This window comes from Crocodylus porosus, unplaced genomic scaffold (assembly GCF_001723895.1).
Source record: "Crocodylus porosus isolate Cpor-Errol unplaced genomic scaffold, CroPor_comp1, whole genome shotgun sequence".
Classification (NCBI taxonomy): Eukaryota; Metazoa; Chordata; order Crocodylia; family Crocodylidae; genus Crocodylus; species Crocodylus porosus.
Window position 1 is genome coordinate 12,165,061 of NW_017728932.1, and position 18,265 is coordinate 12,183,325.

At 47.7% G+C, this 18,265-nt stretch overlaps 1 protein-coding gene across 1 annotated transcript; it reads right to left on the bottom strand.

The window, feature by feature from the left end:
- Positions 1-8,831: 8,831 nt before the first annotated feature.
- On the bottom strand, positions 8,832-12,461 carry MRPS23 (mitochondrial ribosomal protein S23). Its single transcript, XM_019545607.1, has 5 exons — positions 12,347-12,461; positions 12,001-12,171; positions 11,102-11,179; positions 10,867-10,990; positions 8,832-9,468 (listed from the first exon to the last, which is right to left on the bottom strand). Exons 1-5 carry the CDS (start codon positions 12,391-12,393, stop codon positions 9,319-9,321), a joined length of 570 nt encoding a protein of 189 aa, XP_019401152.1. The 5' UTR covers positions 12,394-12,461; the 3' UTR covers positions 8,832-9,318.
- Between the last annotated feature and the right edge of the window lie 5,804 nt (positions 12,462-18,265).

The following is an 18,265-nucleotide window of genomic DNA, read 5'->3' on the forward strand; positions in this document are numbered from 1 at the left end:
TCGGCCAGTTCCTGTAGAACCCTAGGGCGAAGATCATCCGGACCAGCGGACTTGAACACGTCCAGCCTCTCCAGAAGTACCCTAACTAACTCCTCGCTAACCCCTGGCCCAGGCGTGTCCCCTCTGCTAATGAACCACTTGGTAGGCAGATAACCCCAGCGTGCACAGGTGGTTAGCTGTCTGCTGGAACACAGCTTTCCCCTCCCTCCAAGGCACATAAAGCATCCCAACATCCTGTTACCAGGTCACTACATGCACCATGAACTTCCTTTGGCACTTCCAGCCTCACACAGGAGAATTCAGGAGACCACAAGAGGAAATGGGAAACATAATTTTAAATAAAAAGAGGAAAGGGTGTCTTTGTGTCAGACAAGTGGAAGGAATCCAGGACCAAGAGACTGCAGAGCCTTTCCACTTCAGACAGCAGGTGCTCTCCAAGATGTGGTTATGGCAACAAAATAAATGATGGATAATTGCTTTTGTGACAACTTGCCAATTAAATTAGACTCAGCAGAATAACATAATGACAATTTGTTATGCTCTGGTGGGCACTAACATACCAATCATAATTAAATGCTATGACTGAAATAGAATGCTGCTGTACACAGGAATATATAACCCCAATTCCCTCCCAGTGAAACATTATAGGTTCAGGCTTGATTTTAATTTCTGGAGGATAATAGCATTAGCACACATCAGAATGAGCTTGGAATATGCACACAAGCAGCAGCACAGGAAGGGCGACAGAGGCGAGGACAGCAAACTTGCTCAAGCTCCTGTGGGGACCCGGCAAAATCATTCTTGTGCTCAAGGTTTCAAAACAGTGGGGACTCCCCAGTGTCACTGTCCTGGGGAGACTTCCCCATCCCCAGCTTGGGAAAGCAAACAAGGAGCCTGGCCCAGAGAGTCCAGCCCAGGTTTTGACACTGAGCTTAATGCATGCTGCAACAGGCCAAGGAGATGTAGTCGGGGCTGGATAAACACTCCTGCAATGCAGTCCTGATCAGTAAAGCTCTTACGGTCCTCACCGGAAGCTCTCAGAGCCTTGATTAAAGGACCTTCCATTAACTGGGGGCACAACCCAGGCTACCCTTCTTATACCCAGCCCTGAATCACTTCACAACTTGCAAAGCCCTGTTCATTAAGACACAGGCACAAGTAGAAATAACTCCCTAGAGTGCTGTGATCTATCATACTGCCTGCACCAAGGAGCTCTAGTTATCAGGCAGCGAGCGTAAGAGAAATTTGCTGTTATGCAGAGGACCCAGCACAGAGCCTCTATACGCCTATCTATGCCCTGTGCTGCCCATTTAAATGGTACCTATGGCTGATGCTGCCTGACAGGGGCGGACTCTGCCACCCCTGACAGGTTTGGGTTTTGTCATGGCATCAGAAAACAGAGTGGCAAAGCTCGTCACAATAAAAACAGAGCCCTGGTGGCAAACTACATCTGCAAAGGGAACCAAAGATCACATGAAAGAGTAGCTCCAGGGACATCAGCTTAGTTGATTAAGAATCAACCCAGAAGTGCTAGAGCTCAGCAGCCGATTTGTAAAACCAAAGAAAACGAGGGTTGAAGGGACCTCAGGAGGTCACATCTAGTCCAACCCCCTGCTCAAAGCAGGACCAGCCCCAACTACATCATCCCAGCCAAGGCTTTGTCGAGCCCGGCCTTAAAAACTTTCAAGGATGGAGAATCTACCACCTCTCTGGGTAACCTGTTCCAGTGCTTTACTACCCTCCTAGTGAGAAAGTGTTTCCTAATATCCAACCTAAACCTTCCTTGCTGCAATTTGAGCCCATTGCTCCTTGCTGTGTCATCTCCCACCACTGAGAACAGTCCAACTCCATCCTGTTTGTATCCACCCTGCAGGTAGTTGAAGGCTGCTATCAAATCCCACCTCAGTCTTCTCTTCTGCAAACTAAATAGGTCAGTTCTCTCAGCCTCTCCTTACCAGTCATGTCCCCCAGCCCCTTAACCATTTTTGTTGCCCTGCGCCGGACTCTCCAATTTGTCCAGATCCTTTCTGTAGTGGGGGGCCCAAAACTGGAAACTACTCCAGAGGTGGCCTCACCAGTGCAGAATAGAGGGGAAGAATCACTTCCCTTGATGTGCTGGTAATGCTCATACTAACGCAGCCCAGTCTGCCATTAGCCTTCTTGGTAACAAGGGCACACTGTTGACTCATATCCATCTTATTGTTCACTGTAACCCCCAGGTCGTTTTCTGCAGAGCTGCTGCTTAGCCAGGCAGTCCCCAGCCTGGACTGGTGCATAGAATTGCTCCGTCCTAAGTGCAGGACCTTGTGCTTGTCCTTGTTGAACCTCATGAGATTTCTTTCTAATACTACACAGTACCTACCTCCCAGCTCACCCTTCCTGGACCTGTTTTCTGTGCCTGCCTTATCATAGACTGCAAACTCCTTGAGGCTTGGAGTGCTGCTTACTCTTTGGAAGGTTTGATGCATCTGCACACCATCTCTGGTCCCAAAAAGGTGAGGTTTAAGATTTTAAAATGGTAACAATGAGCCAACTGTTAAACAACAGTTCTTAGGAAAGGACAGTCAGGGCACATCACAGATGCAACTGGTGAGAGCACCGATAAGAACCAGTGGGCAGAGAGCAGACAGTGCTCTCCTGGAAAGCACGTGTTAATGAAGCCATTTGGTGGCATTTCTTTCTGCATGTGGAGAGCCTCAGACTCCAGCTCTGAGACAGTGCCTCAAAGACCTGCCTCAGCTGCTATGTCTCCCTGGCAAATGAGTGTAAAATGACCGACTTGCAAGCCTGCCGCTGTGAGCAGTCAAAGAATGCCAGCTGCAAAACCTAATCAGAATGTGCAATTCCCACAGCAAACCTGCCCTGATCCCATTCCTCCTGGACTTCCAGGCATTTACACTAATAAAACCTTTCTACCTTCAAGTGCAGCAAGGGAAGGTACTGTCTCCCTAGATGCAAGTGCTGAGCAATCAGATTGTCTTGCACCTGGGTTACAAAGGCCAGGGGCGCATTAGGGAATCTTAGTACAAATATGCAGTTTCTTAGCAAAGAAAGGCAAGCATCAAAACACTCCACTAAAACAAAGGTCCCAAGAGAGGCTGTGCTAGAGGCTCCACAGCTCAGTACCAGAGGACAGCTAACAGCTAACTGCCAGGGGAGTGATAGGCAAGTGGCCCCAAAGGCTACAGCTTTCTACAAGCTCCTGCAGCTCGCTGACAGAAGGGAAGACAAAGAGAAATGCTGTTTTACTGAAGTTTTGCTTTAGCAATAACAGGAACTGGAGTTGAGCATTTCTGGGTCATACTCATAGCTGTATTTACAAAGAATGTGCTGTTCTCTACCTCTGTGACATTAAAAGCTGGTAAAGGGCTGATCATCTGATTTTCAAAAGAGCTGGAGAATTATCATGGCTGCCCCAAATCTAGGATCATTACTTCCCTCCACCTTAAAGGGATCGCTTAATCTTCCAGCCTGTGCATGAAAATACTGTTAGAGATATATCAGGGCTCAGTAATATGTACCCAAGGAATGGTATGGTTTACCTTTGTCTATTGGAGAAAGCAAGGAACAAGAAGTCACGACTCCAGGGCTCTATTGTCTACCACCGGCCCTCGCACGGCCTGGCGCTACCTGCTTAGCTGCTGGTGCCTCCATTCTCACCTAAAAACCAAAGACAACTTCTTGTTACATCAAAGCATGCAAATTCAGCATCCAATCTGCAACCCTTCCTCATGCAACTAGTCCTATTATTACCTCCAGTAGCGTCCTTCCTATAACTGTGGATGAACCTACTCTTGGGCTACCTCTTTCTTGGATACCGCCCTTGGAGCAGTATTATTACATCTCAAAATGGCTCCTTTCTGATGATGGATTGCACCAACAGATCACCACAATTAGTTATCACCTTAAGGATTTCTCTTTAACACATCAGAGCCAGATACAGCTAAATTACTCAACAACATGCCATATCTGAGCTATAAATCCAGGTCCAGTGATACACTTTGTGCATTTATAGTCAACCAGTACGACGTGCACAGAAATCTCCTTTCCTAGCACTAAGTACAAATGTAACATTTGTGTCATATCTTATCACTAATGCCAGCAAAGTAAATTTGTAACCTTGGTGTAATTTCTACAGCACAGGGTAAGTGGTCAGATAATTACAGCAGGAGACCCTGGGCGGTAGGATCCTGGCCTTCACTTTAGGGTCTACCACCAACTTGTTACATGGCTGTGGGCAAGTTTCTTTAGCTGAAGTTTTCTAAGATGTTCAGTGATTTTAGATGTCCAGTGAGAGTGACCTTAAGCCTGTTTGCAGAGCTAAAGAGCTCTTCCAGTTCCTACCAGCCTAAATTGGGTTTTTTATTTCTTCTTCTTCTACCAAGATTGAGGAGCATCGTAACTGATATACTGGCATTTATTGTTAACGTAAAAATAGCCTGGCACCGAGACAGAGGGGCTAATAAATGTCCTCCATTTGGTCAGCTTTCAGAAAGAGAGAGGTCAGCAATTTAAAGTGGCCAAGATCAGTTAGCTTCTCTATAATGGGGTTCAGGAATGGGCAACAGCTAATGCCTGGTTCCAGTCATTAACAAGCATTGCAGTACTGGCAGACAGGTTTGCTCGGGCATAAGGACATGACTTAAATGCTTGATTTTGTCCTGTGAAGGCAAAGGGCAAGTAAGAAGGTCACATCAGGCTCTTTTCCACAATAGAAGGGAAAGACTTGCTCAAAACACCATATTTGTTAGATGGTGGATTAAGTGGATTGGATAATGAAGTTTAGTTCCTTATCGTGTCTGGGCTTAGCTGGAACCTCCTTTATTCCAACATCTCCTCCGATTACCATAACCAAACATGACCACTGTTCCTAAGGCACCCGTGGGTTTCTTTTTGAACATTTTTCATGGCTGTTTTGTTTTTTTCTGTGCTAGTATCTGATTGTGGTTAAAAAAAAAAAAAAGAAAGAAAGAAAATGTCAAAGCAAAACTAAATCCAACTATGAACTAATACCACATGAAAAGCAAATTGCCATCTTTGGATCTGACCTGGGTTTATAGACATTCAGATTCTTGGGGTTTGAGGTATAGGATTGAAGAATAAAATAGGTGAAAAAGCAAAAGGTCAGCTGAGAAAGAGAACAAAGATGCTTATGATTATGTGTGGCCTAAGAAAAACGCAAAACCCACAATTTTCCTTCCTTTTACAAAATTGTCTAATGCAGGATGAAAATAAAAGCTTATAGGAGATCTTCAGTCCTTTGGATTCCTCGGCAGCTTCTAGCTGTGGACTCGCGCACACTTTCTCAAAGCTGGTATTAGTGTAAAAGCAAGCTGATGTAAAACTATATTCATGGAAAAAATAAAGATACGGTGAAAAAGATGCTACAACTCCACCTAGTGGATAAAAGCCAAAGGAACACCACGCACACCAACTGAGTTTTTCACCGTGACATTTCCAAGCAATCGATACCTCATTATTAACTGTAATCACAAGCCTGCGTTTGTTTTTGTGGAAACGTACCTTAGAAAGGGAACACATGGCTCACTGGGCATTCCGGTGAGAGGGTCCTAAAAGCCAAAATAATTGTTCGTTGTGACCTTCCTACGCCCAAACCCAAGGTAGGAAAGATTGATTGTGTATCCTCTTCATCCAAGACACCCCCCCACACAAAAAAAAAGAAAATCTTTAAAGCTTTGGATAAAGCTACTGACCTTTTGCTAACTGCTGGAAGGTAAAGGCTTGATAAATAATAAATAGCTCACCCCAGGCTTGTGCTTAGAACCTTTTAATTAAAATAGTCAAGTTACTCGCTAAGGTCACAGTGATTGACATTTGTGTCCAAGCACAGCAAAAACATCTATCAAGTGTTGAGCTTAAAAATTTAAAAAAAAAATAGAGCTCTGCCCTCAATTGCATTTCCTCCTAATTGCACAAAATGCTTAACTTCATGTCTTTTGCTAATGGACGCACCCCGGATTCCCCATTACCTACCAGCCATAACAAATCCTCGGTGCCAAAGAACAGTACTAACCGCTTGTCTGTCTAGAGCTGCTCAGCTGGAAGCTTCCTCAATATTGAGGTCAGCCAACAAACCACTATAGATTCCAAAGGATATTTCTACCCTGGTAGCTACCTAAAAGTAATTTCCCCATCTATGTCGCACAAGGGCTAATAACCTCCCTCATCAGCAGGGACACCTGACCCCTGCCAGTTCATTTAACATGTCCGTTCACTTAAATATTTCTAATCTTTCCTGTTAATTGGGCTATATTACCCACTTCAGAATAATAGTATGAATGCACTCCACCAAATTATACAGCTGCAGACCTATTGCTACATTATACTGGAATATGGCACAGAGTCAAATATAACTATAATCACAGGTCTGACAGCCAAATGACACTGTTACCATACAAATCAACTCCCTCTCAACCTGCCACACCACAGCACTTCAGTGTGTAAGCCAGACTAGGTTTGGTTACATGCAGTGGTGATAAACCAGAGCAAGCCTCAGCGGTCCTCACTTGTTTCTGGTTATCACAATGGATGGGTAATGCCAAATTGTTACATAGCCATTATTCAGCCATGCGTTCCCCATGTAGAATGTGGCTATAAGCAAAGGGAAGAAGGGGGAATTAATTCACTAGCTAGGACTATAATCTTAACACAGATGGCAGACTTCAAAATTGCCCTGCTTTGTAAGATCACTGACAAATGGTCAGGCCAGGAAGGTGCGGAGACAACACTGTATTGCAGGAGGTATGCATCTGCTGGCCCCTCTCCTTGGAGCCAGCTGGACTACACTGGCAACGATGGGCCTTGGATGAATAGCTTACAAAAAGAGCCTGTCAATGCTAAAGGCACAGGCAGCTTGCCATGCATCTTTTCTCCTAGCTACCAAAACCTCTATACAACCCTACACAAACATTTGCTGCAGAAGGCTCTTTCATGCCCTGCCATGTCTAGGGGCTGATGAGTGCATCTACCCTTTCTCATACTTTTGTCCCCAGATTAAAATTTGAATGTCACAAGCTAATTTCTATTTTCCATCCCTCACCTCGTCCTTGCTTACAAATATTAACATTTTTCCTCCCAGTGGCCTAGCACCTAGGCACGTCCCCAGCAGTTGCAGCCATGAGAGTACTAGCACAGGTGAGTAACAGGAATGTTTGCAGTCACGCCATCTGTGACAGGTGATCAACATGAACCTAGGAGATGGCATAGAGTGCAACCTCAGCAAGTCTGCAGATGACACCAAGCTGGGGTGGGTGGGGAAGTAGTAGATATGCTGGAGTGCAGGGCTAGAATTCAGAGAGACCTTTACAAGTTGGAGGATTGGACCAAAAGAAATCTCATGAGGTCTAGTAAGGACAAGCGCAAACGCCTGTGCTTAGGACAGAACAATCCCATGCATCGGTACAGACTGGAGGTCAACTGGCTAGGCAGCAGCTCTCCAGAAAGGGAGCCGAGGGGTGCAGTGGACACTCAGCTGAATGAGCCAACAGCATGCCCTTGTTGCCAAAAAGGCTAACAGACATACTAGGTTGCAAGGGTAGGAGTGCTGTCAGCAGATCAAAGGAAGCGATTCTTCCCCACAGTTCAGCACTGGTGAGGCCACATCTGGAGTAGTGTGTTGTGGTTTGGGTCCCCCCACTACAGAAAGAATCTGGACAACTTGGAGAATCCAGCGGAGGGCAACAAAAATGGTTAGGGTACTGGGGGGATAACACCTTTGAGGAGAGGCTGAGGGAACCAGGCTTGTTTGGTCTGGAGAAGAGACGACTGAGAAGGGATTTAACAGCAGCCGTCAGCTCCCTGCAGGGCAGTTCCAAAGAGGATGAAGCTGGACTGTTCTCAGTGGTGGCAGATGACAGAACAAGAAGCAAAGGTCTCAAGTGGCAGTAAGGGAAATTTAGGTTGGATATTAGGAAAAACCTCTCAACAAGGGTGGTGAAGCACTGGAACCGATTACCTAGAGAGGTTGTGGACTCTCCATCCTTGGAGGTTTTTAAAGACCCAGCTAGACAAAGTCTCGGCTGGAATGGTCTAGCTGGGGATAGTTCTGCTTGTACTAGATGACCCCCTGACAACCCTACCAACCCTCATTTTCTATGATTCTGAGTCCTGCAAATTACTAGTGTATTTATACAACTTCACTATGGTTCCAAAACAAGAGAGACATAAAAGAATCAATACTCGAAAAGTATCCCATTTTCTGCTTGCATCTTGTGTTTCTAAACTGTATGTTGTCATAACAAGGGGGGGGGTGTTGTTTATGCACCAGTAACTGAAGAATTGAAACGCAGAAAGTATGAATGGGAAAGATGGCAGGAAACCTAGATATGAAACCAATAAAATCTTTCCATTTTCTGGGAGAAGTGGGAGTTACTTGATGACTAAGTTTTGACTTTAAATCAAAACTACTTCTTCTAATTCAATCAGGAAAAAATATCCCAAACTGTAATGAGGTAAGTGTTGTTCTTCTATCAAAACATTTTTTTAAATTCAACTGGTAATTGCTTGGGAAGCAGAGAAGTAGAGTTCTGATCACCATGACAGCCTTCCCAAAACTGACCAGGCATTCTACTGCCTCCTCTTCTGCAGACTATTTTGCAAAAAAGCACTCACCTCTGCCCTCCACAAACCTTGCTAGATCTTAGCCTCTCACTTCAGAGAGGGCCACCAACTGCCATCAAGAGCTGTAACAAGGTTAACTCACAATGATCAATTTGTCAGGAATAGTTATGGTTTAGCAGATGATAAAGGTGGAATGGGAGAAAGTGTGTTGCCCATTTAAACAGTACTTGGGGCTAAAAAAATCAATATGCTGGTTTGAAATCATTTTATACAAGTTTTAGGACATGAGACAGTACACCATACACCACTCCAATATGTATAAAGAAAGGGAAATTCAACCATGAGTTGCAGAGACATCCAGTCTGCCCAGTGTGAGAAAGAAAGTTACCCCTATACAGACAAAAAAGCAATACTCCTAAAGAGTGAATATAATCCAAATTTAATAGTCTAATCCACTGTAAACTCCAACACATTTTCCACTTCAGGATACAAGAAAGCCCTGAACCTTTGAGGACAAACTCCATTTTAAAGGTGGGAGGTGGGGTAGGGAATCAATGCTGAAGTTAGCATCTCACACAGGTTCACGCAAGGCAACACAATTCAACAACTGAACTATGCTTCATTCATGTAACCATCTTACAGTCCGATGGTTCATGTGGACCATCATTGTTCAACCAGACCACGGGTGGGTAACATGTTACATTATGTCCAGGGCAACTGAGCTGAGCAACAAAACTGCTAGGATGGTAAAGGATTTTCCTTCTGCCCTTCTGTGGATTCAAGCTGCTGCTCTTCATGAACTTGCTTCTGTTTCCGAAGCATCTTCAATGAGTCTGGCAGCGTCATTCTGAATGCTGTTTCAGCAGGCTTACCAGCCTTTAGTGTTACCTACAGTTTAGAGGCAGATGATCACCGGGAAAAACAAAGACAGAGATTTTATTGAAAAGTGGAATCAAAAGCAATAGTCCCCACATGTGCCCCACAAGACCCATGCAAGAAATACACCTTTAAAGCTCTGACTATAATCTGAGTTCAAGGTCAAGGCATGGGGAGACTATCAAGCAGAAAACATAAGTGAAATGGAGTTGCCACAGGTCTGGACAAATCTGACTTTGATCTCATCGTTCCACTTTTTCCTCAGCCATCAACAGATTTTCATCAGATGCTGCTCTGTATCCAGAACCTCATCCATCCTCCTCCTCAGGATCCTTTTCAGAGGAGAAAGGTTGCTGGTGATCAGTGTTGGGCCATTAGAACAATCAAGGGAATGGAAAGTCTATCAAAGGAAGGGAAGCTAAGAGTCTGTCTACACTGCACAATATGCTGCCACATTGAGATACCTGAGCTATCTTGAATACTTCAAAGAATACAGCCGTGTTAGCGTTGGGCTCTGTCCAGGCTAACCAACCCTGCTTTGTTCTCTATGTTCAAGTTAGCTCAGATACCTCCATGCAGCACCGTATTGTAGAATACAAAATACACCTTTAGTCGAGCAAAGGGAAGGGAGCATGAATGCTCTCTATAAATATATTAGAGGTAAACAGCAGGGAAGGAGAAGAGCGAGAAGCTAAACAACAAAAGTTGGCATAAGAACAAATGGGTATGAATGCTGGCCATTAATAAATCTAGGCTGGAAATTACAAGGTTTCTAACCATCAGAGCAGCAACACTTTGGAACAGCTTTCCAAGCACAGCAGCAGGAACAAAAAAATCCTATTGGGTTTTAAACCAGCAAAGCTCCACTCTATAAAAGGGATTATCCGACACAGCTGTCCACGACAGCAGTAGATTCAAATATGTGACCCAGGAGGTCTCTTCAATCCTATGTTCCTATATGCAATTAGCAGAATAAAATTCAGCAGATGATGATAAGCACATTCAGTGAGCACGAGGTATTCTTGTGAATGCTACTTATTTGCCTCCCAAACTGTATACAAATCACTCACTTCAAACACTAGGAACAAGATTAAAGAATAAATGCATATTAACTAGCAAGAATGCATCATGTTAGTTAACTACTGCAGGACGCCTGGAGAAATATGCTGAGACATTAGAGAGCAATACATCCCCATGTTATGACACTGTATGTACATACATATAGACTGAGGGAATACACTCTATTAGTTTTGAAATGCACCATTTGTGAAAGCTGCTGGCCTCCTGACACTAGCAACTGAAGTCCCCTAATTCAAAGCAAGCCAGCCTGACCTGGAAGCAAAAATTTCTGTATTACTGACCTATTAACCTATTAAGTATTTTTTTTTTATTTTAATAATAAATGCTTACATTCGTAGCTGTTCTTCTCCGCAAAATGGTCCCCTGTGTTAAAAGTAACTTTCCCGTTTCCTCAAACAGATTTTCCTCCTTAATTTGTCCTTCTTTCTTCAATTTATTGAATTCCTCCACAAACCTAGAATTCAAGATACCGATTATTTACTAACAGTCGTAAAAATATAAGTATTTTTATAACTGGGAAAGAACCATTCCGAGTTAATTCTAACGTGAGCACAACAGGTCTTACCTCTGGCAAGAGGATTTAAAGTTTGGTTGGAGGAGCTGAAAGGGTCTCGGACCACTCTGATAAACTTCATAAAATTTCCTATTCGATAAAATAAATAAATAGTTTCAATGTTTCATTTCTTTGCGTACAGGCGATATATTCTGACAGAGAAGTTAATGAATAGACAGAGCCAGGGAACAGCTAAGTTAGGATAAACAAAGATAGACACCCTCCAACTACTTCTCTTTCCAGTCACTGTCCTTTAGATGTATGTTTTTTAATTCAAGCATCCCAATGGGCTTTAACAGGTGCTAATTAATCCTTACTATGCACTGGTGGGACGCCAAAACAGCACCACTTCTTTGGTGGGTTAAGCCAAGCTGAGAAAGGCAACATGAGTTTGTGACTTGCCAAAGAATAGGTAAGAAACAGGAGCAGAAACGAACTCGCAGCCCTACTCCTCGCACACACCCACAAGCAAGGCCCTACGGACACCCAAACACAGCGGAAGTGTTGTTCAATGGAAAGGTGCTAAACTGGTGAGCTGCTGTTGGCATCCTCCCGAACAAGTCACGTACAAGCCACCCATGCCGCGGAGGGGAAAGAGGAGGCTTCCAAGCACGGACGAGCCGGGAACTGAAGTGACAGCATCAGGAGACATACTGGCACTTCCAAGCAGGCACACCCCCAAAAACACAGTCGCAGGCTCCCAGGCGGCCGCAACCAAGCAGCAATGCAAAAAAAGAGGCGGCCATGTCTATCTCCCCCAACAAATACACGCAGATACGCCACGAGCACCGAAGAGATGCATTTTAAAGCCTCAGCGACGAAGCCGCAGCAGCACCCGCCAGCCAAGCCAGCATCCCCGGGGGAGAAGCGAACCCCCTCCGGCAGGCACGCAAGGGCCGGGGGCCACTCACGCTCGGACAGTGTCCTCCGGGTACAGGATGTCTGGCACCATGTCCTTGACTTCGCGGTAGTAGCGCGGGGGGGCACGATACAGCGGCTCGCGGAGCGGCGGGAAGGCGACATACACGTCATACCAGAGGGGAGGCTTCTTCAGCAACCCAATGCGTATCAGGTTCGTCGTGCTGAAGCCAGAGACAAGGCAAGGGTCAGGAAAACGCTGCCAAGGCTTCAGGACCCTCCCTGCACCCCCACCTCCTCGCACCCGCCCCTGGGGTCCCACCTCCCTGCAGCCCCCCCCCCGGAAACCAGGCAGCCCAAAGGGAATTGCCCTTCCCCAGCCCATGCCCCGGGCCCTACCGGCTGAACAAGGTGCCCAGCTTCTCCAAGCGACTGTTGCCCGCCATGGCGCGCTAGGCCTCCCTCAGTAACAGCGGCGTCTCACAACAGCCCGCGCTTCCGGCGGAAGCGGAAGCGGAAGCAGCAGCCACGCCGACGGCCGAGCCATCGATCGGGCGAAGGGGCCTCGGAGGCAGCAGTAGCTGGTCGCCGAGCGGCCCCGCCGAGCCAGGCAGAAGCAGCCGATGGCCGAGCGGGACTGATCTGTGATGTAGCTACTGGGATGCTGCCCCTGAGAGCAGGGAGTGGGGGTGGGGGGCAGGGCTGCTGCCACAAAGCAGCAGGTTGCCGGGCCCAGGCTTGCTGCACGTGCATGTCATGCCACGGGCACGGCCTGCCACACCACCGCCATGCATCGCACACCTGGGTGCTGCATGCAGAGCACCTGTCCCGGCTGTAATTTCGCCCTCTGCAAGCCCCTGTGGCCTGCAAGGACTCCAGCTCCCAGATTTGAGCCCTAGGACTGGTCTGCCTGCTGCTTCACCCCAGGCACGTGCTCACGCCAGGGGTCCTAAATCCCCTGGATGGGGCAGAAGTCGGCACGGCGCTGCGGGAACCACACTCCCGCACACATGTGCGTCCAGCACGTCTCCTGCTCATCCCGGCTACAGGCCTCGCAGCAACGCACATGGCAGCTGCTGGCAAAGGCAGTGTAGTCCGCCCCCGGCTGCACGAGGGCACCCATAGAAAGCGGAGCAGCTTTCCTTGGAGAGAAGGCCCTCGCTGCCCCCGATAGCTGGGACACTACAAGCACCTTGCCCCTTTCCTCCCTCGCAGGCCACCATAGGGGGGGCAGCAAGGAGTCCAGGGAGACTTGTGCGGCCAAAGGCAGGCTCTGTGCGGGGTCTTGCAGGTTGATGGCCCTCGTCTGCCAGGCCGAACCTGGTTTTGTGAGGCTGAAGGGCTCAGAGAATATGCGGATAGGACTTGGAGTTTCTTCCTAGGGAAAATTATGGCTTTAGATTCAGCTTGGCTAAAACATCCTTGTCCCCTAGCAGCCAATGCAGAACAAAGTTGGCGCCTCGCTGTAGGTCAGCACAAAACCTCCAGCCCAGCCACCTTTAAGGGGCCAGTGTCATAAGGAAGCCAAGGATGCAACAGATTTCTCTTCTGTCCCCGTAACCCTGCCACGCAGTGCTTCCCCAACACTAGTGTTACAGCCTGCCTGCAGGGTGGGGGGAAGCCTTCAGCCCTGTCGCTGTGCAAGGGGATGCCAGTCTCAGCGCTGTCTGGCCCCGACTCTACAAGCAGACCCTTAAAAACCCCAAAGTCTGAACTGCCAAATCCCAAAATATTCATGAAAAGCAGGAATCCTCCCCGGGCCCTCGCTGCGCTGCCACATGCCCACGTGACGCAGGAGGACACTGGAGGACAAGTGCGATCAGCACTACCAGCGTGCGTGTCTGAAAAGGGAATTTCTCTGCCAGGCTAAAAATAGGCCTGCTGTGGCTCGTCGCTCTGTCAATGTTGTGATTTGTTTCTAATTGCATCTCGCTTCTATGATTAAACATCCTGAAACATCTCTGGCAGGGAATATTATTTCAGCCACGCCTTATCTTGATTGCCCTCCTATTCCAAACACAGAATTTTGATGTCTAAATAGTATCACACAACTGAGGGGAAAAAAACTCCCTTCCCCCCTGCAAACACTGCCTTCGAGAAGCCGGCATTCAAGGTGCTACAAATAAATCACTCTCACAAAGTAGGGCGATTACTGCAGTAATGGCAGCCCACGCAGCCAGGAGCCGAGGCACAGCTGCCTGAATGAATGAACAGCATGCGAAGTTTTGTACCATTGTAGTATGTGACATGCTGTCAGGAATATCTGCTGGTTGCCATTACCTTCCAACATCCACTGCTCCAGTTTATTGGTTTAAAAGAGCATGGCTCAGTAAAAGTCAGACATCTCAAACCAAGGTTTCTGAAGTGCCACTTATAACTTGGCATGGTTTGCTCAGATGCACACTTCTGCCTGCACAAGCACAGAGTCCAATCATTGAGCAGCCGGGAGAGGTGGATCTGTAACTGGAGGCGTAATGCCTTGGAGAATTAGGGCACTTACTGAGGTGCTAGAGTAGAGAGCTACGAGTCCAAAGGGAAGCTGCAACCTTTGGAAGTCTTGGCCTTACGAATGAGGGTAAGCGAAGATGATGAAATGTTTCGGTCTAGAAGGTTGACAGCAAAATCCCAAGCTGCAAACCGACAGCAGCAATCGCATTATGCACGTCGAACCCGTGCCTGCTTGGCTTCCAGCTGACTGAGTTAATCCCTTTTGCCTTGGCCTGCTCAGACTCTCATCTCAGATGGCAGATGAGGAATGAGGGCATTCAGGTTGGGGAGCAGGGGCACCTGCCTAGAGAAATGGACATCTGTATCTTACTCATTTCAAAAGGATGAAAGAACAAATCAAGAGGCCCTGTGATAGATACTAAGCCCACTCAGGAGGAAGAACACGGGTCTGAGGGTGCATTAGGGCACCCTCCAACTGACACACAGCAGAGCCTGTAAGCTTAGACCATCTGTCTGCAAATAAAGCCCGCACGGGTTTCAGGCTCATGTAGCCACTCAGCTTTCAGCTCACTTAATTCCTCGCCAAGTAAGAACAATCTGCATTATCCTGACCGATCTGGAGTCCTCCCTCCGAGTGTCCCTCACACCCCTGCTCATCCTCCTACTGGTGCCAGAGCACCCGTAACTCCCATAAGATGCAAGGTCTTGGAGAGGGAAGAGAGGGAGAAAGACACCACACACATCTCAAGACTGGCAGGGGACCAGCCTGGTCTTTGTTGCATTGTAGAAGCAGAACTGGTAGAGTCTGCCAGGAGCCACGGGCCTGGTACTAGGGCTACGCTGGAACAGCAAATGCTAGATCCCTGGTCCTGGCCGCTGTGTTTGCACAGCCAAGGGCAAGAGCCCGCTGCTCCGGTCTAAGGGCAGTGGTCACCTAGTCAAAGCTTGTGCCCCCTCCCACCTAGTTCAAAAAAGGGGACGGAGTTCAAATGAAGGGACCCAGTCTCCACTGCTGTCTATCCTTTGTCATCGCCTACTCCCGTGCAAAAGGAACATGATATTATAACATAACATCTCACACCCACTTTTTCCAGTACAACAGCCAACCCCATAGGGACCAGCAGTGCAGAATTGGGTCTGCTATATTTGCACTGATGTTTCAGTGAGGGCTCCTAACACCCGCTCACCGTCTCCACCAGGGAGCAGCAGGTGTAACATATCACAGATGCTCACAGGCTGGCTTCCCCTAAGGGTTTTTTTGTATTATTATTCCTTTTTTAAATATTTTATTTGATTTATGGATTTCACAGTGACGATGAAGGTATTTGCTCCAAGCAAACAGCCCTTCTTGCACCTCCAGGATTTCCAGGAACCTGACTTCCAAGAAACGCATCTCGAGGACTAGCTACATCGCCCCGTTCTTTGCAAGAGATGAGTCAGTGCAGAATACACACACACTCATTTCAGAAAGCAGGCACTTAATCTGGCTCCTGCCCAGCGTTACAAAGGAAGGAGCACGAACATGCAGCAGAGACTGACACAAAGCAGCAAAGTTTCAACCCCGATCCAAAACTTCCCTGATCTGCGGGACAACCTGGCTGCAGTTGTGGTTGGGGACTTTTTAAACCATCTCCATTAAAATCTGTAGAGAAGCAACATTCTCCCCCTCCCTAAGTGAAATATAAAGGAAAAAAGCTTCTTCCCACAGCCGTACGCATGGTTGTTCCAAGGAGCTGCCGGGCTCTGACCTTTTAAACTGGTTTGAAATGCCCTGCACTCTGCCCTGCAGTGCTGGCAGGTTAATCACAGGAATTATCAGTTGAAGCAGAGAGACAGCATCGTTTTCCCAGCACTGATACTGGCAGTAAATAATGCACGTTATAATGGCAGTAAATACTGCACAGTCTTTGTCCAGCCCGCTCCCTCCACAGCTCCTGAGGAACATTATAACGAACAGAGCTTCGAAGGGTCTGCGAGGGAGCTTGGCTATGCCAGTTCTGTTCAAAAGGGAAGCAAGGGTTGGGAAAAAAATGAAGGGATTTGGTCAAGGCCACCACCTCAGTCAGTGGCAGAGCCCCATGCTGTAGGCACAAGCCTGTCTCACCAGCAATGAACTCCAGAGTATCTTTAGACTCCAAACTTGGCATTTCGGACATACAGCCTGTAGTGGCAGCCTATGGATTTCTGGATCTACAGTGAAAATGTAGCTCAGGATCTTCCTGGGAGACTGCTGCTGTCCCTCGCCCATAGAGTCATGGCTGCAAGAGGCGGCACATCTGAGCACGAAGCTCCTTGATTTGACAGAGTCATCTCTGCAAAGGGGCCTGAGCTCTGGAGGCAGCTCCCTCCTGCTCCGGCACCCACAAAGCAGGTCTGTTTACAGTTCTGGGTGCAAAGGGTGCCTGGGGTTGCATCCTGCTGGCTGGAGAAATTCTGGCCTTTGCCATTGACTCTTAGCTCTGGACAGGCCACAACACAGCTAAAGGGACTGCAAACAAGTCAGCCTTTCACTTCTCTGTGCCCAGCCAGTGGGTGAAAGCTGCTACGCTCTGACACTCGCCCAGGAGCCTGGGCGAAGAGAGCAAGCGGCCTCGAACCTGCTTGCCGATGGGCACATGTCTGCATCGGAAGCAGCCAAATAAAACCAAGCCTCCTCGCTAGCTGTCCGCAGAGAACAGCAAATAGAGAGTATGCTATTCTCCCCCTGCCTGGGAAAGTGGGCCCTGTTGTTGCCTGTTCTGTACCTGGTCTGTGGTCATTGCTTGTATGGGCATATTAGAACTAGACTCATCTTTGTGCAATTCTCCGACTGCCCACTGCAAGGCAATAGCATCCCAGCCCTGGCAAGGAATCCACAGCTGTCCCAGCGTAGGGAAGGCAGACGCACGTGGAGCATCCACCAGCGGGTGTCCAGAGGAAGGCAGCACCTAGGAAATGAAGGGAAGGTTAGCAGAGAAGGCAGGGAGGCACCAGGAAGGGAGCTCTCGTGGTCTCACCTCACCACCCATCAGTTCCTAAGTCATATTTCATGCATGTCAGTGGGGGGGTGGGGGAAATCTCAAATGCTCACCATGCCAATGAGGCTGGCAGTTCTCCCTATTCCACCAAAGCTGGTCTTGATGAATCAAACTAGACACCTGCCTAGTTCTATGGTGGGGGTATCCAAACACCCCCACATAGTGAACCCAGGGCTCCTCCAGATTTAAAAGCAATGAGTTCGGGAGCCATCTATTTCCCCAATGCCTTAACGGTGCTACTGTTGGCAAGAATAAGAAGCCAACAATGCCTTAAAGGCCAGTAAAGCCTAATGAGCCCGCAGCAGTTGGCCAAAGCAGCCACCGCGCTGGTGTCTGCTACAGCCCAGGTGAGCAGACACGTGCAAGGGTTGGGTAAGAAGAGCAGGACTTGCTGCTGTGAGTCGCTGGGGGGGCCAGGCCTCAGACCTGCCAGTAGCATCCCCAGTTGGCCAGCTCCCCTCGAGGATTTCGGGGAGGGAGGGAAACAGTTGAAGCTCGAACTCGAAACAAATCTCAAAGCAGGAGAACCCCACGCATGGGTGTTCGCATCCATGTCGAGATGCGCTACCAGGAAGCGCAGCAGTGTTCACGACGTGCCAATCTGGACACTCAGCACAAAGTGCAGCATTGAACACGAATAACCCATATTTCAGAAATAATGCATTATAATAAATTTATTTCCATTCCACCCAGAGACAGCACACTGGAGCCAGGCTGCTGTATATTTGACAGACATGGAGGAGTTGGTGTATTACAGATAATGAAATAGTTTAAGGAAACTGCACGTACTCCAGCCCCGAGAGACCTATTATTTTCAGAATTAAGTGGGTAACTCGCCACGTTTTTTATCGAA